Source organism: Camelus ferus, chromosome 2, assembly GCF_009834535.1.
Source record: "Camelus ferus isolate YT-003-E chromosome 2, BCGSAC_Cfer_1.0, whole genome shotgun sequence".
NCBI lineage: Eukaryota > Metazoa > Chordata > Mammalia > Artiodactyla > Camelidae > Camelus > Camelus ferus.
The window spans coordinates 111,508,321-111,534,013 of NC_045697.1; the positions used below are offsets into that span (position 1 = coordinate 111,508,321).

Below are 25,693 nucleotides of genomic sequence, written 5' to 3' on the forward strand. Positions count from 1 at the left end.
CACACTTGAAAGAAAAGGCAGGCTTATTAGCACATCTCTGTGTTATGTTATTCTACCCTTATGCTAATAAAAGTCTCATAACTCATCAGCAGCTGAGATTATAAATACCAGGGTCCTCATGCTGTCTTATAAGGGGTGATAATTAAAAAAAAAAAAAAAAACAGGAATCATCTGCCAGAGTCCGTAAGGAACAAGAGGGGAACTGAAAGTAGACACACCATCCACCTTAACACCATCTCTGCTTTCAATCAAGAAGGTGCAGAGCCAAGTGAGGCAGGCAGCAGAGTTGCTTCACAGTACACACAGATTTAGCCTTGAACTTTGTTCACACTGCATGCTGTGTGGATTTCTAAGACTTCTGACCTCTCTATTTTTGTACAATAATAGAACAAGTCAGGAACACTTTTATATGCCTGAAAGTGTATATTCGGAGGGTATATTCAAAGCTCTGAAATCTCAGTTATGAATCTAGCTACTGACAAACCCTGGCAAGCTGTTTTATGGTATAGCGGTCAAATCTTCAAAGAAAGAAAAGACAAAGAGGTATCTGATGTGCTAAGTATTTAAGACTTGGTTACTCTAAGAGATTGTATTTTAAGAAAGGCTTCAAAAAATTTTAGATAAATCTTTAATTGACAGATTCATGGAGAGTTTCATGGAACATTAGTGTTTAAAAGTGATTAGGAAAAGTAATGATACATTTTTCTTGGTGCCACTGTCAGAAGCAGCTAGCAGTGCTCCAAGTTTATTAGATCTTCAACATGTTTGCTGAGAATGGGTGTTCTTGGAGCCACGCTAATGCAGAAATTCATGCTTTCATACGGTGAACACAGGCTTTTTCTTTTTGATTAAATTCTTTATATTTCCACTTATAATGGAATTTTATATATATATATATGGCATTAAATATATTCTATGTTTAAATGTGAATACACTAGCTAAACAGAACTTTTGCTACAGGTGTACTTCTTTCCTCTTGATTATCGACTATTCTGGCAACAGCTCATGCCTAGCTGTTAAATTCCTGAGGAGCAGCCACCACATCCCTTCACCCCTCTCACGTCCAGCCCCTCAGCTGGCCACCTCACCCCTATTTCCTTAATTCTTTTTATTTGGTATCAAAATGGTAATTTATTTCTCAGTTGCTTTACTGTAGGTATTTTCACTTTGACTTTCCTTTTGGCCCATGCTAGTTGTTTTATTTTGTGTCCTGCCCATATCAGGGATAGAAGAACACAATAACTTTAAATTTCACCAGTCCTTGGGAGACTTTTGCCTTGACTTTGCTCAACTTGAAGAAGTTGAAGTAGCTTCTTCTTGGAAAACAGTTTTCAGTGCCTTCAGTTACTGATTTAACAGACTTGCCTTGTAGGTTACTTGAGCAACAAATTCAAAATATTGATTTATGAAGTTAGCAAATGCAAATTTTATAAAAGAACACAAAAAGTGAGCAGGCAACTAAATAGATAAAAATCAAGGACAACGTGAAACAAATAATATACAAACTTTTATTCAAAGTTAATTCAAGAAAGACATGTTTTGGTCATTTTTAAAGTGAGATTACTTGAACATCTCAGAAAAATTGTATCTGATCAACGCACATAGCTACTGACAGAAAGTTCTCTCTTCTGTTAATAGCAGCTAAATTTATTCACACAGAAAAAATTCTTAAGACCATGCAAATTCAGTTGAATTCCATACATTCATTGTATTCATCAAAAACCTGCAGTAATGTTCATGCCGAAGTGTTACTTTAAGAAAAAAATTAAAAATACACACCAAAACATGACCAAGATTAAACCAAAGAAAATAATAAATAAGCATAATTTATATTTTAAAAAAGTTTGGCATCACACATGTATTCAAGTGTGTCACACCATATTCATTCCTCAGAAGTGGCATTTTAAAGTGTTAAGCATTGTTAAATATCAAAAAATACAACTCTGTTTTACAATGTAGTACTGGCATAATTCAAAGTACTGTGCCAATTATAAATAGTATAATCAAGTTTCAAACATCTTTTCAAACATATTTAAAGGAAAGCATATAGACACACATTTATATGCACACAAATTATTATACTCATGTAATCAAACATTTTATAAAAGCAAACAGTTTTATCCCTCAATTAGTTTGTATACGTACATAAGATTTTAATACCTGTTCAAAGATTTTCAGTTCTTGTGTATACAGATTTTCAAGAGAAGGAATAAAGAGGAAATTTAGTTTTACAGGAACACAAATTACTTTATCCCCCTTCAAAAAATAATCCAGTCATTCAAGGTGGATTAACTAGTCTTTTTGAAAGCAACTGTTGTCCAAAGACTGCAGAACAATCCTGCAGTCCAAGTTTCTTATTAAAATTCAGTCAGCTGCTGCTCATTGCAGAGAAAGCCTACGCGGTGCATCTACCAAAAATAATCTTCAGTATCTGAGGCCTATAAAGGCAGATGATCTTACCTTCTGCGGAGACTCACAGTGCAGCTACAAGTGGAGAAGTGCTCGACTCTCAGTCACTTCAGAAGTACTTGTTGAAGCCTGCTTCTCATGTGTAAATATGCCAAAAATGTACTTCGGGCTCATAATGGTTTATCAATAACTGTGACTCCTGAACAAAGAAATGAAGAAATAAGACAGAAGTCACAGGAAGCATTCTGTATCTCTGAGAAAATACGGAATTTTTTATTCTATTACTTAAGTAACAGGGGCTGAACAGATCATGATGTTTCAAAATCTCTTTCTTTTCCCCTACTATCATTTTCATCTAAACGACAATGAAATCTTTGTTTAAAAATCACGGCCCAAAACTACATCGGACTATTTGAACTAGTCTCTTGTTCTTCACAGTTACAATTAAGGGAAAACAATTTCACTCAGGAAATACTAAAATCCACCTAATACTCAAAGGGGTACAAAGAAACTTTTGAGAGTGATGAATATTTTCATTATGTTGATTGTGGTGGTGGTTTCATGGTTATGTACATATGTCAAAACTAATAAAACTGTTCACTTTAAATATATGCTACTTATTCTATGTCAATTATATCTCAATGAAGCTGTTTAAAAAAATTCACGTAATTTTTAGGAATGCTATTCTGGGATCCTACTGTATATATTCCACTAGGTGCTGTTTTGGATGATACATAAAGAACAGTGATGGCTAATTAGTATAAACTTCTTTTTTCTCCACTGTTGGATCAATATTAGAATGTCACTGAAACATTCTAATATTAAAGCAATATAAATATGTATCATCAGAATAATTAATAAGCAACTTACAATTTTAAAGACTCAGTGTTGTATTTATTAGGAGTATTATCATTTCTCTTACTAAAAGAATGGACCAAAATGGTATTTTATAATTCAATCCGTGCTGTGCTTAAGGAAGAAAAGGACTCTGCAGCCTCACTGTAATACTAACACATGGAGCCCATCTGGGGCAGACATTGTAGAGGTTGTATCTTATGGATGTCAGAGTAATTAAAGGCTTGCCACGTAGTGAATTCCACACCACTGCATACAGATGTTAGTTTAGCCATATTACATTTTATGATGATTCTACACTGGGAAGATTTGTGAGTTTGAACACAAATGACTGCACAATGACAGAAGAATACTTGTGTTTTATTTCAGGATACACATATCCTATACTAATTAATTTGAGAATGAGAAATAAAATATACTTTGAGAAAAGACTCTTTCCTGACATAAAATGCTCTTCATGTAAAAATTATAATGATGTAATCTTTTTGTGTTACAATAGAAGACTGTGAGAAAACTGAAGATTATTACCTGCGTAACTTCTCCCTGTGCTCATACAAGATGACACAACTGTCCATTTATCAGTCGTTGGGTTATAATATTCTACCGATGCCAAGTTACAGGAACCATCATCCCCTCCAACGACATATAACAGACCATTTACTGCACAAACTCCTTTAAAAAATTACAGAGAGAGAATAATTATTTTAAGAATTTGGATGAATACAAATATCTCTGTAAGTGTCTGATGAGGTGATCAGGAGACACTTACTTCCTTGGAAGAGGCAAGAAGAGAAGATGGGGAGCCCAGAAAGAATTCCTTAATAAAAACCTACTGTAAGGTCCTACCCATGTCACTTACGCCATAGTTGCTTTATATACGCATTATTTCATTTAACCTTCACAGTAACCTTACTTTACAGGTTAGAAACTATTTTACTTTCTACTTTATTAAAACAAAAAAAAAAAGAAAATTAAAAGTCAAAGAAGTAGAAACTCTTCCAAAGTCAGCATCTAAGGGAATGCTAAGGAAATAAATATATATATATTTCACCTTCTACTATATATAGTAGAAGGTAAAAATGATTCTAAATTTTAATCAAACTGACTGATTATCTATTTTAGCTCCTTTAAAAGGGGAGAACAGTATTATTTATTTCATTATTAATAGAATAACATGGGGGGGTTGGCAAAAATTAAAAACATCTAGAAAAGTATAAAAAAAAAAGACTACCGCTAGTCCTATATCACTCAGAATCCTGATAATTGAAATTCTGATCTCTACTCTTGCAGGACGCATATATACTCAAGACACTCCTTTTTTTTAACCCCAGAGTAGCTCACAGTACACATGTTACACATGCTACTTTTTACTCACTCCCACTAAACAATACATACCTTGGAGATTTCCCCAAGTTAATAAATACAGATCTACATAATTTTTAATGCCTGGATAGTATTCCATTCATGATAATACCATAATTTATTTGTCTTTTACTGATGGGTTTCAAGTTAGTTTCAGTTTTTTTGCTCTCATCAATGATGTTGCAATGAACAAAGATCCCTCTTACACACATTTTTGCATACTTGTGCAACAGTTCTCTTAACGTAAATTTTACAAAGGAAACTGCTGACTGAAAAGGTAAACACCTTTTAACAGCTCTTTATTTCAATTTATTTTTTAAAAAGCATATTTAATAATTTTAAACAAGATTCAGAGCTTTTTATGAACTAGCATTAAACAAAACATCCAGAAGGATGCTGCCCGCACAGTGGTCCCTGGAGTTCTGTAGACAGTTTTGCTAACACAATTAACAGGTGCTTGCAGATTTCTAGTATAAAACAATGAGCCCAATCTCTATATAGCATTTAAAGTGCACCAGCAACAGTGGCTTCTATGCAAACAGAGCAGATCTTCTCTCCTCAAACTCAAATGTGTTACTATTCTAGCCTCTTGACAGGAAGCAAACTCCTATCATTTAAAGGTAATTCAAGCACCTGAAAAGCAAGAGTGGGATGACAATAGCTCTACATACACAAATCATCTCCTTATTCTGCTGGCTGGAAGAAGTGAGCTAATTTTGATTTGAAAACAGTAAAACAAGGGTAGAGAAAAAATAAAATTGGAATAATCTATAAGAAAGTAATAATGAAAGTTCAAACTGCAACTAAATTCCCTAATCCAGGAAGCACATACCCATACGCTTTTCTAAATTCACGTGCTGGAGACAAGCACTTATTCGACTTAGGGACCAGACGTGTGGGTTTTTCCATGGTTCTGGACTATCCATAGTTGAGGGGGTTTTAGTACTTCACCAAGCACAGCTGACTGTGTGAGATGGAAGGTCTAGTAGGATGAACTATATATTCTGTTCTGCAGTGGGAGTTCTTGCAGTCCTACATACTTAGTCTCCCTTAGTGATCACATTGAAATTAAAGAGAAATTAAGGAGAGTGTTTCTGGGGGAATGGAGGGTGCATCCTGCAACACCATCCAATGGTGCACAGTGAGTTTGAGAATCATCAGGAATTTATTTTGGATTATGAGAACTGGCATGAAGATAACGGTGTTTCCAGGAAGACTAGCATTTCCCAAAATCAGCACCTAGCTACCCTGAATCCATTTTCCATTTCTATTTCCCTTCCATATATCTTCTTTTTAAGCAGTTAGTTCCCTAATCTTGAAGACCTCAGCTTTCTTAAAATTACTGTTGTTGTTTTAGCTTTTCCATTTTCTAGAAATCCTTAACTGTATTAAATTGGAGTTACCTTCTTCAGGCTTCCCCTCCAGATTCAGATTAACAACCAGCTTCTTAATCTGGTATAAATATTTACTCAACTAGGCTAAATGCCTTGAGAACTGGGCTCCAGAACATGCTACCTGGTAGGGACTCAAAAAGGTTTGTGCTGAGAATGGATGAATTCAAGTATCAAATAAAGAGGGTTCCTCCTCTAATTTAGTTTCTATGATCATTACCAAAAAGCAGCCTCTAACAGAAGTTATAAGTTAACTGAAGGATCTCATCAATGTGCTATGCTGCAGACACTAAGCTAGGCATTCACTATATAAGATTATTACGAAAGTTTCTGCCTAAAAGAGCAAGTCTATTAGGGAAACTCAGATCAGTAAAAGAACAATGGAAATACACAGTGATACTAGTAAAACTTTAAATAGAATTCAACATAAATTTCACAATCATAAACTAGACAAATACCTGCATTTCTCCTGCACATGTTCATATCTGCAACCTGTCTCCATGAGTTGGTGGCAGGATCATACACTTCGACACTTTTTCGCACTAGAGGGCCATCATGACCCCCTACAGCATACAATAAGTTGTTTAACACACCAACACCTGTAAAACACAAAGAACCAAAGTATAGTAAAGGGGACAAGAAATTTATAACATATTAGGGTTTATTCAAATGACTTTCAAATAAAACTTCTGAAATGATTATTCATAGTAAGTCAATATTCAAAAGTAAAACCTAAGAAATGAAAATGAATAGAATTCCAAATAAGAATCTCAATAAGAACTACTGTTCTAAAAAAGAAGCATGTCAAATAGAATAAAAATAAAATGCAGCTGAAAACAGAGAGGGAAGTCCTTTAACATAACCCTTCTGAAAACAGCTTTCATGATAAAAGCAAACAAGTATTAAAGCAAAAAATGTGTAAGAAATGGCTCTCAAAAGAGCTGATTATTAAGCAAGTTCCCCAATAAGCACTAGAAACAAAAAAGTAAACGCAATGCCAAACAATATAAATAATGTAATGAAACAGGAAAGAGGTCTTTAACACGGCACTTCAGAAATTTTACGAAGTGAAATTTAAATGCAGCAGTCTACTGCTCTACACGCATAATTCAAAAGACATTTTAACAGTGTCACTAGAATCAGGACATATTTTCCGAAAACATAAAAAGATGCCGACAAATCACTGTTTAATTGTCTTCCATCATCTCCGTGCTCCAGGCGCTGCCCGCGGTCCCACTCACCGGCCCCGCTGCGCCGGGTGCTCATCTCCGCGATGTAGGTCCACTCGTTGGCCGCGGCGCTGTAGCACTCCACCGTGCTGAGACACTGACGCGACGCGCCATCGTAGCCCCCGACAGCGTACAGCAGGCCTAGCCACGGAACCACAAGGAGAGTCAGGTTCATAAAAAGCTGTTTTTTTGCAAATCAGAAAAGAATATATTTTTCCTTTGTGGTAGCAGAGTTTCCCTTTAAAGCGTTACTGGTTTTTACAAACTACTAAAATCTTATCTAATGGTGAGAGGTGGAGTTATCCAGTCACATTAAGAAGATCTGTGGGACATATACGGTGATACTAATTTAACACGTTCATCTGACTGACAGAACAGAAAGGACACTCATTATGCCTTTGGGTAACACTATTTGGTAACGGCACAACATCCTGGAAAATCAAATTAAATATCAAAGTTACCTCAGTAAATTGAAAAAAAAAGTTAAATCAAGAATTAGCACCAGTATACCATGAAATATTATTTGGCAACAAAAAGAAATGAGGTACTGGTAAATGCTACAGCATGAATGAACCTTGAAAACATTACGCCAAGTCAAAGAAGCCAGTCACAAAGGACCATATACTGTATGATTTCATTAATATGAAATGTCCGTCAGTGGAAAATTTATACAGAGATAGAAAGTAGAGTAGTGTTTGTTGAGGGCTGGGAGGAAGGGGGTGACAGTCAAGGGAGTAGGGCTGCTTTTTGGGATAATAAAAATGATTTAACATGAATTGCATACATGTACACTGGATTGTACACTTTAAACAAGTCAATGATATGGTATGTGGAGTCTATCTCAGTAAAGCTGCTAAAAAAAGTCAGTGCAGAGGATTATACCCACCTTGGGGAGGGGAGTGGGAACACACAAAGTTATTCAAGCAATTAAAAAAAAAATCACACAAAAAAAATCATACTTACAGCCTTTCTTAAGGGGGGGACAAGGTAGGATATAAATAAAGAACTGTGGCAACCCATCCCTTAAATGTTAAACAGCCGTTCTCCAAATGTAAAATTTCATATTCGTGTCATCCGGTTTGTTCCCCAAACCACAGTATTAAGAGGAGTTAGTTTTATGTAGGTTACGGGGAAGGGGGAAGGAGAGGCCAGAGGGTGGGCTGCCTTATATAGGTTAGTATATAGACGAGCCGATTTCAAAAAAAGGATAACGAATATTTTACAATAACCACTACTTTCTCTCTTTAAATGATCACTTCCTTGCCCATTTAGAAAGCTGGTGTCCAGGTGACCGGGAAGAACCACTCCTAACAACCAGGAGGCCAGCCGTACCTCCAACGACACCGACGCCCACACTGCTCCTCCTTGTGTTCATCGGGGCCACGTGGAACCACTCGTTAGACTTGATGTTGTACGCCTCCACGGAGGACAGACCTGCAGGGAACACGGCACAGAGGGCTTCACCTCCTCCTTGGGTTCCTTACATATTCAGCCACATTAAATTGGGCTAAAATCCAATTGCATGATAAACAGGAATGGCTTCTCTTCCAGACAGTTCCTACCCAAGCTACTGACATTTATTGGCTTTTTAAAGTTCAGAAGATATCTGATACTGAAGCATGGGGAAGAAAAGTTACATACTCAGCACTCTCATGTCATTTAAAGGAATTCTGGATGGAAAATTTAAACTTGTCTTTAAAATACATGTTAAAATACTCTAATGTGTCCTAATTTGCCAGGACTTGTTCCATAAATGTGACTGCTACGTTAACTCTTACAGCAATGTAGAAAGGATGAAAGGAAATTGCCTGTACTCCCGTCAAAGCCTCCCACAGCATATAACAGTCCATTCAGTACAGCAGCCCCCAGAGTGCTTCTCCGGTCCCGCATGTTAGCAACGCTGGTCCACTGATCTTTCACGGGGTCGTAGGAATCTACAGTGCGGACCCTCAAGGAGCCATTAAAGCCACCAACAGCAAAAACGAGTCCAGCCATGTAGACCATCCCTGCAAAAGAAATACAGCCATTAATGATGTGCACATGACCCAACTGCTGCCATCACCTAAAGTCTGCATCCCAGTAAGCCTTCTGCTGCTGTCAGAATATAAGCTCCCCTCAGGAGAAGCCTGACTGAATGGGCCCTACTCATTAGCAATTTAGTCAATATACAATGACTAACTTGTGTTCCTTTCTATTACTGAATTATGCAATGGCATAGGCTGAGGTACTATTTTGACTTTGGCTTTTTCAAATACTTATTTGTAGACTTAAACAATGGGCCAATATTTTCCAGCTACTTGAACCTGTACACATCTCCCAGGGCTTTCAATTTTGGACCTTTTACTCCATATGTTTATACTTAATTTGCACAACAGGCTCTCAGTTTATCATGTTAGTGGGCTAAATCAGGGGTTGGTAAATTATAGCCAGCAGACTATTTTTGTAGAACCTCATTGAGCAAAGAATGTTTTTTACGGTTTTAAATGGTTGAAAAGCAATCAAGAAAAAGAACATTTTGTGATGCATAAGAAGTCATATAAAATTAAAATTTCAGGGCCCATAAATAAAGATTTATTGAAACACAGCCCTACCCATTCATTATGTAGTGTCTGAGGCTGCTTTTGACTACAGCGGCACTTGATGAGTTGTGACAGAGACCGATAACCCACAAAGCCACATATACTTAGTGTCTGGTCCTTTAAGAAAAAGTTTGCTTGCCCAGGGGCTAATTCTGGGATGCTTGAGGATATCTGGACGGAGAAACTAGGCTGCCGGACTCGGGGCCTCCACCACCCTTCACGTTCCTGAGTTTTCTCATGCTGCTGTCCTGATCTAAGAAGAGCCCCTTCCAGTTGCACACCCCAGTGAGAGTTCCACATGCTCTAGGAGGCCTTCCCCGCACTAGTCCTGAAGGGACTACCGCTAACTCCTAATCCCCTATAGCAAATAACACCTACTTTAAGGCTAAAAAATCTTATGTAGTTTGCAATATCATTGTTTTAAAGTGTTGAAACTTTTATTGTTCTTAAATTCTATAACATTTATGTCACTGCCCCAGCTAGAGGGCAGGCCCTGTGACTCACAGTTCCCTGAATCCCACTGGGAGTACAGGAATCACCAGTTCCAAGTGTCTGACTAACAACGTTTCGTATGATGTCATCAGGCAAGCATGTACCACTACTCCCCAATGTCTTACCCTCTGGTGCTCTATCCCCCAACCCTGCCCCCAAAATTCATATGGATGTGCAGTCTTTCATATGGCGTGAAGACCCTGCAGTTCAGATGAAGTGGACTGTATTGGCAGTTAGGTTTCCGGTTCAGTCAGGAAATGAACAGTCAAGCTATACTCTGGAAAATCCAGAGTATGTGAGGAGAGCTGTGGGCAATGGCCAATTTAACTAGGCAGAGAACTAGCAAATAATTTAGGGTAACCATTGGATTTCCTGAGGACCCTCGACAGCAGGGGATGTGGCAGATCTCCTGGGAGGGCCTGGGGACAGTGAGCAGTGACACAGCAGGCAGCATGCAGAACCATAAGAAAATGTTAAATATCCACCAACAGATTAAGTCCTATCACTAGTCCTGTAACAAGTCCCATCATGTATAATACAGCACAATAATTAAAACTGTTCTGTTTTAATGCATGAGGCAAGACAAGTCAATGGACCAGAACAAAAAATTCAGAATAAAATCTAGTACATTTAGAAATTTACTATATGATAAAGCAGCACTTAAAATGAGTGGATACAGGTAGACTGGACAATAAAAGGTGTTATAACAACTGGCTAGCCATTAAAAAAAAAAATCCACATCTTCTTTCATCAAAATTAAGTCCAGATTTTTTTATATAAATATAAAAAATAAAACTGTAAAAGTACTAGAAAAAACTCATACTTTAAAAATATAATTTGGGTGGAGGGTATACCTCAGTGGTAGAGTGTGTGCTTAGCATGCACAAGGTCCTGGGTTCAATCCCTAGGACCTCCATTAAGTAAGTAAGTAAATAAATAAATCTAATTTACCCCCCACCACACACACAAAAAACCAAAAAACAAACAAAAACGAAGATTCTTTGAAAAAAAGAGAAAAAGACAACTTTAAATAAATAAATATATATATATTTTAAAAAAATATATAAATTTTATTATAGCTGAGAAACCTGGCAGACACTACCTTTTTCAAGTGACCAAGGTTAAAGTCACCAGAAATAATCATAATTACCCCAATCTAATGATGAGAAAATATTAAACCCAAAACTGAGACATTCTTCAAAATACCTGACCAAGTGCTCATCAAAAGAATCAAGGGCATGAAAGACAGGAAAAGACTGAGGAACTGTCACAGATCAGAACATACTAAGAAAATACAACAACTAAATGAAATGTAAGAAAGGAGGATCAAGATGGCAGAGTAGGAAGACATGGAGCTCACTTGTCCCAACAAACACATCAAAAATACATCTACATGTGGAATAAATCTCACAGAAAACCAGCTAGAAACTGGCAGAAGATCTCTTTTGCAACCGAAGCTGCAAGAAAGATCTCCATGTAACCAGGTAGGATGGGGAAAAAAAGCATTCAGGGCGGCACTGGCATCTCTCAGATGAAATGTTGAGCTAGTCAAACACTTAGATCTGGTGATTCAGGGCAGGGCATCCCTGGGAAGTATCTGTGAAGGAGGAAAGGTCCACACTGGCAGGTGCACATCCTGGGGAGCCTCCTTACTGCTGGAAGGTCAACTGGGACAGAGAGAAGGCCTAGAGTGACCTGGAGTTGGCTTGCAACGAGGGGGCGAATGCTAGTTTCTTAGCAATCAGGGCAGAGGAAAGAAGTCAGTTACAAGTGAACCCTCATAAGGTTATCAGCTGATTTCTCTGCAGAAACTCTGCAGGCTAGAAGGCAGTGGCAAGGGAAGAACCTGCAACCTAGGATTCCCTACCCAGCAAGGTTATCATTTAGAATAGGAGAAAGAATTTCTGAGACAAGCAAAAACTAAAAGAATTCAATGATACTAAACTAAACCCTAAAAGAAACAGTGAGAGGTCTTCTCTAAAAAGAAGTACGAATCTATAGGAAAAGGAAAATCACAATGGGAAAAGCAAGTGTGTAAGAGAATTGAAGATCACTTAAATAAGTCAGTACATATATTAAAAAAAAAAATCAAAAAATTTTGTAAAAGTGATTATAACTATAATTAACAGCAAAAGGATAAACATGAAGATGTAAAACAGGACATCAAAATCACAAAGTATGGGGGAGGGGAGTAAAAATTATAGATCTTTTAGAATGTGTTTGAACTTATATGACTATCAGACTATAAAGCAAGCAGATACAGTTACGGATCAATATACTTGAAAAACAGGGTAATCAATCAGAAATATACCACAGATTCACAAAAAAACAAGAAGAAAGGAACTCAAGCACAATACATAAGAAAACTATCAAACAACAAGAGGGAAAATAGAAGACATGAACAAAGAAGAACTACAAAATCAACTGGAAAATAAAATGGCAATAAGCACATATTTGTGAATAATTACCTTAATTGTCAATGGATTAAATATTCCACAGTGGCAGATTGGATTAAAAAACAAGAAATTACAACATGCTGCCTACAAGAGACTCACTTCAGGGTGAAAGACACACAGATTCAAAGTGAGAAGATGGTAAAAGATATTTCATTCAAATGGAAGTAACAAGAAAGCACGGGTAACAATATTCGTATCAGACAAAATGGACTTTAAAACAAAGTTTATAAAGAAAAACAAAGAAGGACATTACATAATGATAAAGGGACCAATATAAGAAGAGGATATTACACTCACTGACATATATGTACTCAATATAGGAGCACCTAAATATATAAAATACATACTAAAAAAACAAAGGGAGAAATTGACAAGAATACAAAACAGTGGGAAAATTTAACAACCCACTGATATCAATGAACAGATCTTCCAGACAAAAAAAAAATCAAAAAGGAAACAGAGGTCTTAAATGGCAAAATAGAACAACAGGCCTTAATTAGTATCTACAGGACATTACACTCAAAGAAAAACCAGACAACACATGGAACACACATGGAACGTTCTCTAGGAAAGACCATATACTAGGTCACAAGACAAATGTCAACAAATGTAAGAAAACAGATTATGTCCAGCATGTTTTCTGACCACAATGGTATGAAACCAGAAATCAACCATAGGAAGAAAAATGGGAATAAAACAAACACGTGGAGACCAAAAACATGCTACTAAAAAAAACAATCAGTCAGCAATCAAATAAGAAATAAGAAAGTATCTCAAGACAAACAATGAAAACATAACCTTACAAAATCTATGGGATGTGGCAAAAGAGGTTCTAAGAGAGAATTTCATAGCCATACAGGTCTTCCTCGAGAAACAAGAAAAATCTCAAATAAACAACCTCACCTACCACCTAAAAGAATTAGAAGAAGAACAAACAAAACACAATGTCAGCAGAAGAAAGGAATATAATAAAGATCACAGAGGAAATAAAATGAAGATCAAAAAACAATAGAAAAGATCAATAAAACTAAGAGGTGGTTTTTAGAAAAGATAAAAAAAAAAAAAATCAACAAACCTCTAGCCAGGTTCACCAACAAGAACTGAGAGTGGACCCAAATAACCAAAATGAGAAATGGAAGAGGAGAAGTAACCAATACCACAGAGATACAAAAAATTCACGAGAATATAACAAACAGTTATAGGCCAACAAATTGGACAACCAGAAGAAATGGACAAGTTTCTAGAAACATACAGCCAGCCCAATTTGAGACAAGAAAAAACATAATTTGAACAGACTGATCACTAGCAATAAAACAGAATCTGTTAAAACAAAACAAAACAAAACAACTCCCTTCAAACGTAAGTCCAAGACCAAATGGCTCTACGGGGGAACTGTACCAAACATACAAAGAACTTATACCTATCCTTCTCAAATTATTCCAAAAGACTGGTGAGGGAACATTCCCAAAGTAATTTTGTGAAGCCACCATCACCCTGATACCAAAACTAGACAAAGAGACTACACAGAAAGAAAATTACAGGCCAATACCTTTGATAAATATAAATGCAAAAATCCTCAACAAAATATAGCAAATTGAATCCAACAATACATAAAAAAGCATCATATACCATGATAAAGCTGAATTCATTTCAGGATCATAAGAATGGTTCTACATACACAAATCAATCAATCTGATACATCTATTAACAAAAGGAAAGACAAAAGGCACATGATCATCTCAACCGAGGCAGAAAAAGCATTTGATAAATTTGAACATCCATTCATGATAAAAACTCTCACCAAAGTGGGTATAGAGGGAACTGAGCTCAACATAATAAAGCCAGCTATGACAAACCCACAGCCAACATAATACTTCAATTAAAAAAATAATAAAAATAAATGCAATGTGGGATCTTGAAATAGAATAAGGACATTAATGGAAAAAATGATAACTTATAAGTCTGTAGTTTAGTTAACAGTAATGTACCAACACTAATTTCTTAGTTTTGATAACTGCAACACAATTATAAGATATTAATATTAGGGAATTACACACACATATATTATTATACACATAAATAATTTTTGAGTAAGCCTCTTCTACACAAGAAATGAATCCTAAGGTCCAAAGGCAAAACTCTGTGGTACTTCATAAAAAGATAAAATAGTTACATGGAAAAAATAACACAAATAAAGTCAACAGATAAAAAATTAATATAAATAAATATTCACACCACAAATGACAGACAAAAAAATTACCCTCCTTAACATCTGACAAATTGATAAAACAATATAATTAAAAAATGGCAAAAATCATTAACTGACAATTCAGAAAGATGTTTAATTTTCCTCATAATAAAAGTGCAAAGTAGATGAGACAGTATTTTTCACCTACCAGATTGGCAAAACTCGAAACATTTAATTACAAGGTGTTACAGGGTATGTAGGGAAACTGGCACCTTCATATTTTACTGTTAGTAGAAGTAATAATTGATGTATCCTCTTAGGATAGCCTCTGAATCATTAATTCTAGTGTTAGAGTTTTATCCCCCTAAAATATATTGGCACATGGACATAATGATGTATGTATAAGGAATTCATTGCCGCATTGTTTATAATGTAAGAGTAAAAACAAGTTCAATGTTCAATAAAAAGCTAGTAAAAATCATACTACCTCCAGACTCTCCTCCGAAGTATTAGACAGCACTAAAAGAATGAGGTAACTATGCTGTTATGTAACTATCTCCAAGATGTATTGTTAAAGTACGACCATGATGGAAATGTTCCATTGCACTTAGAACTCATTTTGCTATGGGCGCTATGAATTACGGTTCCAGGTTTGAGTCCCAGGAAGAATCCTTAGAGTTTGCAACTGCCTCTTCTGATTGCAGTTTTGGCTAAATAAGGTCTATTTCAACAAATGTCTGTGAAACAAATGCTTGGAAGAAGGCAACTGTGGCTCATAGATAAGTCAGGAATCGCTTAGAACAGAGGGTCCCAATTCTAAAGATTCTTTCTTAGCACTTCAGCAAAGGCAACGAGGAAAATATCCAGTAAATTGCAAGCTACTCTGTCTTATACCAGAGAATCAGAAAAAAATGTAAAGCTGAAGACAGAGTGGCTTTCCCCATCAATGTCTTGTGAATTGCACGAAGCTCCTGAATCACTGTTTAACCACATAGCTATTTTAATCCAAGTTTTGCTAATAAAGATTCTTCTAAATAAAATAAGACTTGAGAGAGAAGCTCTCAATGACCCAGTAGTAGGGAAATGACCATAATGCATCATGCTTACCTGCCCTACATCTCCTGGAAGGCAATTCTGCCACTTGGTGCCACCGTTCTTCTTTGAAGTCATAGCATTCCACACTTCGGATAGCCTTTGGTGCTTGGCCCCCGACCACCACCATCAACTGGAAGGGCAGACGTATAAGCACTTGAACAAATAGCTATTGCATATTCAGGGATTTAAAAGATCTTACAAAGACACTGACGTGGAGAGTGTTAGGATGAAGATGGTAGGGTGAGCTGGGGGAAAACAATCACCTATTCAACATTTAATCAACATCAACAAAGGGGGCACATGTTAGAACTACAGTTCTATCATCTAGCACATTGAGTCAAAAATAAGGATATCAGAAACTAAAATTAAGTTTCTGATCCTTCAAGCAAAAGCAGTATTTAAGCCAAAAACAGCAGGCAGTCAGCACTGGCAAGGCTGCAGTATGTCACAGGGCTTGCTATAAACTAGACCCCAGCTTGGTGATGACCAGGGATTAGATCTCCACAATCCAGGAGAGCAGAGTGGAGTGAAACTTATGTTAGTGGGTGGGCAATGTGAAAAGGACAGTAAGATATTAAAAGAAAGATGGAAGAAGGAAAAAAAATATTGAAAAAGGAAGACTAATTGAGTTGGAGTTCACAAGAAAGCACAGATTCCTAGATCTCAAGTAAAGAGACCTCCCTGGATGCCCCACAAATAAAACAACCAAGAGGACAGATAATGGAGATACTAGAACTCATAATGAATGAATGCACAATGGTCGAGCACTGAGAATAAGTCTACAAATTTCTTCAATTTAACTCAATCCAACAACTATTTACTAAGAGCCTATCATCTGTATTTGACCAGAATTGTGCTAGGTGTTCTACATAAGAAATGTAAGATACGGTCTCTACCCTCAAGAGCTTACAGATATCACTAAGGAGACAAGACTCTAAAGTAATTCAAGAACAACTTACAATTAAATATGACCAGAAAACTACATGATTAGTTATAGACATTAATTGCTGCTCCTGATCAGACAATGAAACGCAGCCATTTAGTGAATTTAGTGAAAGCTTCCTGGAGCGGGTGGAACCTTGAGAGTAGACAGAATTTCGCAGTCAACGTATCTGTTTTTACTGAGTACAAACAGGCACTCTTCGGCAACACTGAAAACATGGCTATGAAATCAGAAGAACATAAAAGCTAATGATGTCACATGTGGAATGCTGTAAAGAATGACAAGATCCTTTCAAGGCAAAGGTGAGATGGTTCACAAGAAACAAAAAATCAACACAAATAGAAGACGGAATGAGTCATACATACAGAAAGGGGAGGTTTGCAACCTTGACTGAGTAATGACCTACCTGTACCTGGAACTATAGGAAGATGGGCAGACAGAAATCAGAGTAAATCCTGTTTCCAAAAAGAAGCCTATTTTCATAATTTATTAACTGGAGAGTAGAAAGAGTTTTAATTTTAAAGATCTTAAAAAGAAGACTGAACGTAGACCAATTATATTATTTTTCACCAGACCTGCCCTTCTTTTAGTGTTGAATGCAAATAAATAAAAGGAAGAATTAACAAAGACTCCCTCCTATCCCCAAAGGAAAAAAGGGGAGGGGGCGAAGTTGTGAAATCATAGGGGTGGAACAGACAGTAAGAGAAACCCTATATCCAGGGATTTACAGATTTGTGTTTAAACTTTTAAACTCTGACCAGCAGTTAGACAACAGTTGAAAGAGGCTTGGTTAACATCTCTGATGAAGATCAGTTTAAAAAAATCTCAGAAGGGGAGAGTTTTCAAAAAATCCTTGAGAAACAATATAGGTTTCTTAGATTTCATGATTCTCAACTATGAATCTCATGACTTCTATGCAATAATTCACTTTTGTACATCAAAATGAAGATGGAGGGGAAAATGTGCTACTGACCAGAGAGAAAAGTAGTAATGTCTGTCCTTTACTCACCCAAGAGAAGTGAAATGGGGTGAGGATGTGGGACTCCGCGAACCAGAGATAACAGGGAAAAGGAAGAACGTATAATGGAAAGACATGAGCAGGGCTATCTGTACGAGATCAAGAGATGGTGCTAAAAGTCACTGTGCTACTTACCATCAAAAGAGGTGTCAGGGCTCTTAGACTCCAATTATTTGTAAAAGACACCTGATCTCATTTGAGAAACACCGTACTACTTACACGAATGTAAAAGAATAGAAAACTAGGAAGACATTTGCATGAAAAAGTTAAATGTGACATATTTAAGGAAGGCAAAGGGTAGGGAGTTAAATTCAAGTGGCCATCCTGAAATGTAGGTCAATTAAACTTTGTTCTTTCATTTTCTTCACCTATTAAATATTAGTTTAAAATTGCCTCCTGAAATAATCAAGTTTTATAATTTTTCCAACTGGAAATCTCAATAGATATCCTGGGTAAATGAAAGAAAAACATATGCACAGAAATAGTACGATAGCACTTGTAAAAACAGAGGTCCCGAAGATAAAAGGAAGCGAACAATAAAGCACAGCAGCACAACATGCACGATTTTCACTACGCTGTCCAAATCCAACAGTACCTTACGCAATCCCAAGACGGCGTACTGAAGATGCTAACCTAATGTTTGAGATACAAAGAGATCATCCGTGCAAATTAGCGTGAGTCCACAGAATCAGAGCCTAATAAATAAGTCAGTGTCATGGTAGACATATTATCTATCATTTCAGCACTGCTACCACATTCTGTCTGCTGTGTCTTAGCATGACTGTGATAAAGTGCATCATTACTATGAAGTTATGTCAGCATGAGAAATTCATCTTTGCCTCATTCTTGCCTACCTACGCAGAGTTAATCTTGACTAGAACCACTCTAAAAGGACAAATGGTGCTGCTGAAAAAGCATCCAACAAAACACTTTTTCAAAAACATGTGAGATAAACACACTTTGAGGAGACTATGCAGATGCAGCTCACTGCTCCCTGCCAGGTCTGCCAGTGCCTCCCCAGGCACCCTGAAAGGGCAGAAGAGAAGAGACCCTTCAGGGACCTGCATTCCCACCTCAAAATAAAGCCTGAAGAAGTGAGAAATCCAAAGTTAATACAGGTGGCAGGGACACTCCAAAGCCAACCAGAGAAGCCCAGAAACAATGGCAACTGAACTGACAATCACAACTCCACGCAAAAGAGAAAAAAGAATACTTGATAGGATTTTCCCAAGAACTCTTCAGCACGTTTTCCAAAGTGACATACTTATTCCAGAAATTAGAAGAGAATTAGTTTTCCCCCTAAGGGTAAAGCCAAAGCTAAAGATGCCAGAAGAGGGAATACACAAGAAGAGACTCTTTACAAATAAAAATGTTTAAAAAGTACTAAAGATAAAACAAACTATTTAGAAGGAAGTTTGAAAGACTAGCATAAAGGAAATAACAATCTGAATGGGCTAAGGCTATGAAAACCTTTTATGTATCTATTTTTTTTTTGTAGGAACAAAAACTGACACCAAATAATATGGACAAATATGAAGTAATGAAGACTTATAGAGATGGCTACTTATAAAAGGAGGTAAAAGGGTATTTGGAAAATGTAAACACTTATAAAATCAGCAGACCCAGATGGCATGCATACTAAAGTGTTAAGGGAACTAGCTAATGTACTTACTGAGCCACTTACAATTATTTTTGAAAAATCTTGGAGAACTGAGGAGAGATCAGAAAATTTAAAAAAGGCAAATACCAATTTTCAAAATAGGGTAGGAGGTGAATGCCTTGTAAATACCTTTTAAGTGATAATAATTCTTAGTAAAAATTTAGAATATTTTGAGAAAAGCGTTCGAACTTCTAGGAGCCTATGAAACGATGAGTAAAAGGCAGAGGGATGTTTTAAAAAATCATGCCAAATTTGAACATATATGATCCTGAATCTCATCGGATGTTGTATGTCTAAATATTTATTTTTGGCTTAGATAATAAACATAATCATATGGACCAAAACTTCCTAAAAATGGACTATGTCAGCAAGTGGGTATTTCTAATGAGGTGTCACCAGGAAGAATGCTGATGTCCATTCTAAATTAAAATATTTATTAACGGTCTAGAAAAAGGAGGGAGTAGCAAACTGGCAGAATACACAGTTGGTTCTAAATTGAGAACTCCTGTTAACACTGGGCAAAACAGAAAAAACACTACTAATGTGCATTTGCAGCAATTAAAAATGTAGACTCAAAAAAACTTGAAAAGACACTAAATAAAAGCATTAATACGAAAAAATGTAAAAGACATAATTTAATGGAAAGATAAAGTAATAACTAAAGATGATACAAGAAACAGTGAATAACAGATTAGTTCTTATTTCTTAATCCATCATTGCCCCAAACACACGAGAGCTGAAAATCAATACAGAAATAAAAGCATTATGCTATGGATCACTCTGATTAGACCAGACATAAAATGGTGCTTAAAGCGCTGGTCCTCCAGTGCCACAAAGAGGCAAACGGAGCAGGAGGAGCTGCAAACAGAGACAGAAATGAGGGGTTATTTGTAAGGAAAATTAAATCAGTAAAACATGAATGGCTTCAACTAAAAAGACAAAGGTAGAAAATGAACTTTCACACAGGAATACGTGAACACTAGAGATGAGGGAAGACGAATGGAAAACCTGCACTGAAGTGGCTACGTGTGATGTGTGAGTGAACCATCAAAGAGCACACAACAGAGAGGAGGAAGGCGCCAGCTGAACAGGCTACGCTCCTTAGTTCTCAGCAATTCTGCGAAACTGCTCGGTTTTCTGTTATCATCTAAACACGTGGCTATAAAGAAATCTTTCTACCTGGTCTGATTTTCCTTTCTGCTACAACTGAGCTAAAAAAACAAACAAACCCAGGTGGGACAAATACTGGTTGCCTCTGTTCCAGGAAGAGTGACATCATGCAGTTTATAAAAATCATATAAGCCAAACAACCCCCACCCTCCACAGACACAATCAATAGAGAGGTTGCATTGTAAACACTACGATGAATTCCTGGGGCACACGGGAATTCAGATAAGTAAAAATATCAACAGCCTCACTATGGGCCTTTCTGATGAGGTAGGAACAAGTATGAACATCGGATCCTACTTTGGGAAGGTTCATGGGCGTCCTCAGGCGGGTCCGGACGCTCTTCATCAGGACACGCTGCTCTGTCGGTAGCAGGTGGTACTTCATGGCTTCAATGAGGTAATCTTTACAAGCACTGCTGTTCTTCACCAGCGCTTCCTCCTCCACCCTCTGGGAGAAGAGAGCAGACACAGCCCATGAGGGGACAGCCACTTCATGACCAAACCGACAGAGAAACAAGTAAAGAAGAGGAAAAAAGCAGTAACTATCCTCTCTTGCTCAGTCTAAAAGTTACAGAGGAAAAGTTTATAAATATCACTGAGAGAAAAGGAAATGATGCCAGAAGATGCTTGAGTATCTGGTCTGCAACAGAAAAACATATACAAGTAATAAAGAAGAACTGCAGTGACAATGATATACTTCAATGTCAGCTATAGAATCATCTTTACATAACATTATGTTCACTTATTTCTTACCTTTAAACATCAAGCTAAATAGTAAGAAAAATAAGAAAATTTAGATAATGAGTCCCTCAGGTGGGGGAGGCAATATTTATAAATTAAAGACATCTTTTTCAAACCAAAGAAGGCAAATACAATAGCCAGAAAAGGGATTCAAAATACTTCATACAATGTGCCCACATCAAAATAAACCTTGTCCTTGCTACCCCCAACCTTAAGTGCAGGACAGGTTTTTTTCTATTCATTTCTTAAAAGCAGAGTACCAATGATTACAACAAATAATGAGGCTTCAAGAAATTCTAAAATGCTCAGATCTAATCTCCTAATACAGTGGTACCAGTGGGGAGAGGGAAGGGGGGTCAATATAAGGGTAGGGGAGGAAAAAGAGGGTTATTATGGGATTATATGAAATCATGTGTGTGAAACTTTTGAAAATTGTAAAGCACCACAGAATTTAAAGAACCTTTCATTCAATTAAAAAATTTCCATTAGATGCTTTCAATTATAAATTAAAATACTGAAATATCCTTAGTAGGATGCTAATAATAAAACAGTGAATTTAAAATTGTTCTGAGACTACTAAAAATCCATTTATTGCTATTCATTTCAAATAACCTGGTTTTCCCCACCTTAGAAATAAAGACAGAAACCAAATGCATGTCACTGTGAAATTATGAAGGAAAATGAAACATTGGGTTGAATGACAAAATTCTACTTCTACAGGGCAACCAGAGGAGGCCACCAAAAGGGAAGCCGAGGAGATGCAGAGCAGTGATATGGAACCACAGTGTATTTATTTACACAGACTTAAATCACCACAAGTACCAGCTGAATAAGCTCTAGTACTCGCTCACACAAATCAGAAACGGGAGGACCAAACTCGTAAGAGCAGGCAGGAGCCCAAGAATGAGCAGCTGTCAGGACTGGAGCTGTGTTTCTGGTCCTCTGCCCTGGGTCTCCCAGCCCTGTGTCCTGCAGCTCTTGCCACTGTGTGTCAGGAATCTACGTGCTGTCAGCCCACTGACACGGTGCGACGTGTACTGATGTGTTTTCATACGCTTTTACCTGAACTAAATATTCCCGAGGAAGCAACGGTAACCGTACATGTTCCATCAGCCGAGCCATAAATTCTTGCCTTACATCTTTGTCATGATTCACCCAAGCTATGACTGCTTCAAATACCTTGCAGAAAATATGGGGGAAAGAAAAATAAGTAATCACTTATATACCAAGTCATATGAATAAAATATGACGAGATTACATTTATACACAACTCTCACCAAGACAAAAGTCTAATCCATGGCTCAAATTTTTCAAATCCTGACTTGTGATATACTTAAAAAACCACTTCTTTCTGTTTTTTTAATTTGGTACTTAGTAAGTACTTAATTTTTTTTCCAGCTTTATTGAGATAAAATTAACAGATAACACTAAGTTTAAAGTGGACAACATGTTGACTTGATATATGTGACAAAATGATGACGACCACAGCTTTAGCTAACACCTGCATCATGTCACATAACTGTCATTTCTTTTTTGTGGTTAGAACATTAATGATCTACCCTCAGCAACTTTCGAGTATGTAATACAGTATTGTTAACTGTAGTCACCATGCTGTACATCACATGTCTAGAACTTATTCATCTTATAACTAGAAGATGGTACCCTTTGACTGACATCCCTTCAATTCCCCCACCCCCAGCGCCTGGTAACCACCACTCAACTCTGTTTCTATGAGTTCTACTTATTTAGAGTCTGCATACAAGTGAGATCACACAGTATGTGTTTCTCTGACTAATTTCACATAGCATAATGCCCTCAAGGTCTATCCATGTTGTCACAATGGAAGGTTTTCTTCTTTTTATGGCTGAATAACATCCCATGGCATATATATACCACTTCTCCTCTATCCTTTCATCCACTGATGGACACTCAGTTGCCTCCACATCTTGGCTACTGTGAAAAACGCCACAGCAAACATGAGAGTGCAGATATCTCTTCAGGATTCTGCTTGTATTTCCTCTGGATATATACCCAGAAGTGGGATTGCTGGATCATATGGTATATCTACTTTTAATTTAGTAGGTACTTTATTAAGTACTTTTATGTGCTTAGTGAATACTTTTTACTTGTTATTTACTACGCATTTCACCAAGTACAATATCTGATCTTGAATTTTAGTGGTAGCAGTGATGATCTGATGATATATGATCTAATTCACTGTTGACAATGTTTTCAAATTGAATTTGGCTCTACTTACTTATAGATTAAAATCTCAAGTCCCTTTGAAATAAAGCACCCAAGATAATAAAGCAAAGTGATATCTGGAAAGAAAATCATGCACTCTTAACAATTCATTTTTGGATTTTTCCTCAGGAAACCTACAAACAAATGTTGGATCAGATACTTCTAAACCGAGGGTCTGTAGACTACAATAACTCTTGTCACAATAGTAGAATGTACTAAATGTAATATTTTGAATTAAAAATCCAAACAATAAGGGAATTACAACATATATCTATGAGAAAGCTTAATAAACAAATATGAAGACAGAATTTGACTATATAATTCCCTTCCAGACTGATGAATATATAACCCAATAATCTTTAAAGGGTTGTAGAAAATGCTAGATGATATCTAAGCAGATAACTGGGAGCAAAAAATAGGTTATTTTGATGTAGGAATTAAGCAAGAAACTAAAAATAATCTACATTATAATTAACATACCTCTGTAATTAATTCAGTCAGCACCTGAGTATGTCTATGTGTCAGATGCTAGAGACAGAGGGTCCTCTCAGTCCCGGCTCCTCACTGCTTCTCTGCTCTGCCCTCTCTTCTCCACTCCTGTTTCTACCACCCTACATCAGATCCTGTGCTCTCTGGTAACTCCAGTGTCCTCTTGTCTGACCCTCGCCCCACTTTTGGTCCACTCTACACAGAACTACTTGGTAGCCACTCTCCAGAAATGGTCCTTACTAAACACCTCTGTGGTCTCCACACCTTACGAGTGCCCGCCCCCAGGGAGTGGGAGCTGGTCCTGGGTAGCCCACAGGTGGCAGTGGAGGCTGTGCTGTGGGGCTTCTGAAGCTGGGTCGTAAGACACCTTTCAGCTTTCTCTCTGGTCTCTTGAAATGCTCATTTGGGGGAAGCCAGAAGTCATGTAAGAAGGCTGATTACTGGAGATGACAAGCTACAAGAGACCCAAGCTAGTCACAGAGGAAGGGGAGAGGGAACGGGAGAGAGATGCCAACCAGCCCCAGCCCAGGAGCCAGACAAGTGAGTGAAGGGACCACCCAGATGTTCCAGGCACACAAGATGCCATGTGCAGAAGGACTGATGCCTCAGGTATATGCTCCAGGAGAACCACACAGAGCCATGTCTCCAGCCTTTCAAGCCAGCCCAGCTGCAGCTCTGGGCACTGGGGAGCAGAGCAGAGACAAGCTGTCCCTGTGTGCCCTGTGTGAATCCTGCCCACGAATCATGAGCATAATATGGTTATTTTATGTCACTACATTTTGGGACGGTTGTTACACAGCAGGAGAAAACCAGAACAGCTTCTGTGACATTTCCACAGTGCAGCTATCATCATGCCATCCTCCTCCTGTCACAGCCTCATCATCACTGGGATAAAATCGATTTTCTTTAATGTGGCTGAGAAGGTACCTTATGTCATCTTCCCATTTTATCTCCTACCACTCTGCCAACACGGTCTGAACTCTAATCTCACCGAACCAACTGAATGCACTCATTCTCTCACACCTTTTACACTTACATATTCTGTTCCCTCTGCCTGGACTGCCCTTCCCATTCTCACTCACCCTTATTTCACTGGCAAACTCATACTCATACTCATACAAGCTTTAAAAACTTGCATCACACATCTGAGCCACACTGACCTCCCATCTCTATCCCAGGAATGATTAAATGCTCCTACTGGGCCCCACAGCAGTCTGTGATCATCTGTTACCCCACCAGTTGTTCCTCCAGCCACGAGTAAAGAATTTTATTTTGTTAATCTTCTCATATCTAGCACTCCACGGCACTGTCTGCTCATAGTAGGTACTCAAAGTGTGTCCACTAAATACAAACAGTAGTGTCTTCCTCTCCTC

The 25,693-nt window shown here is 37.4% G+C and overlaps 1 protein-coding gene across 3 annotated transcripts in view; it reads right to left on the reverse strand.

Moving 5' to 3' along the window:
- Positions 1 to 1,488: 1,488 nt before the first annotated feature.
- KLHL2 (kelch like family member 2) overlaps positions 1,489 to 25,693 on the reverse strand; it is a 113,519-nt gene continuing 89,314 nt past the window's right edge. For all 3 annotated transcript variants that reach the window (XM_032465504.1, XM_032465514.1, XM_032465509.1), the window contains 9 exons: positions 22,650 to 22,766; positions 21,145 to 21,294; positions 16,069 to 16,186; positions 9,055 to 9,252; positions 8,579 to 8,680; positions 7,259 to 7,387; positions 6,476 to 6,616; positions 3,793 to 3,936; positions 1,489 to 2,608 (listed from right to left, as the gene is read on the reverse strand). In XM_032465504.1, the coding sequence (XP_032321395.1) occupies positions 2,580 to 2,608; positions 3,793 to 3,936; positions 6,476 to 6,616; positions 7,259 to 7,387; positions 8,579 to 8,680; positions 9,055 to 9,252; positions 16,069 to 16,186; positions 21,145 to 21,294; positions 22,650 to 22,766 (1,128 nt within the window). In that variant the 3' untranslated portion in view covers positions 1,489 to 2,579. The remainder of the gene's footprint in view (positions 2,609 to 3,792; positions 3,937 to 6,475; positions 6,617 to 7,258; positions 7,388 to 8,578; positions 8,681 to 9,054; positions 9,253 to 16,068; positions 16,187 to 21,144; positions 21,295 to 22,649; positions 22,767 to 25,693) is intronic.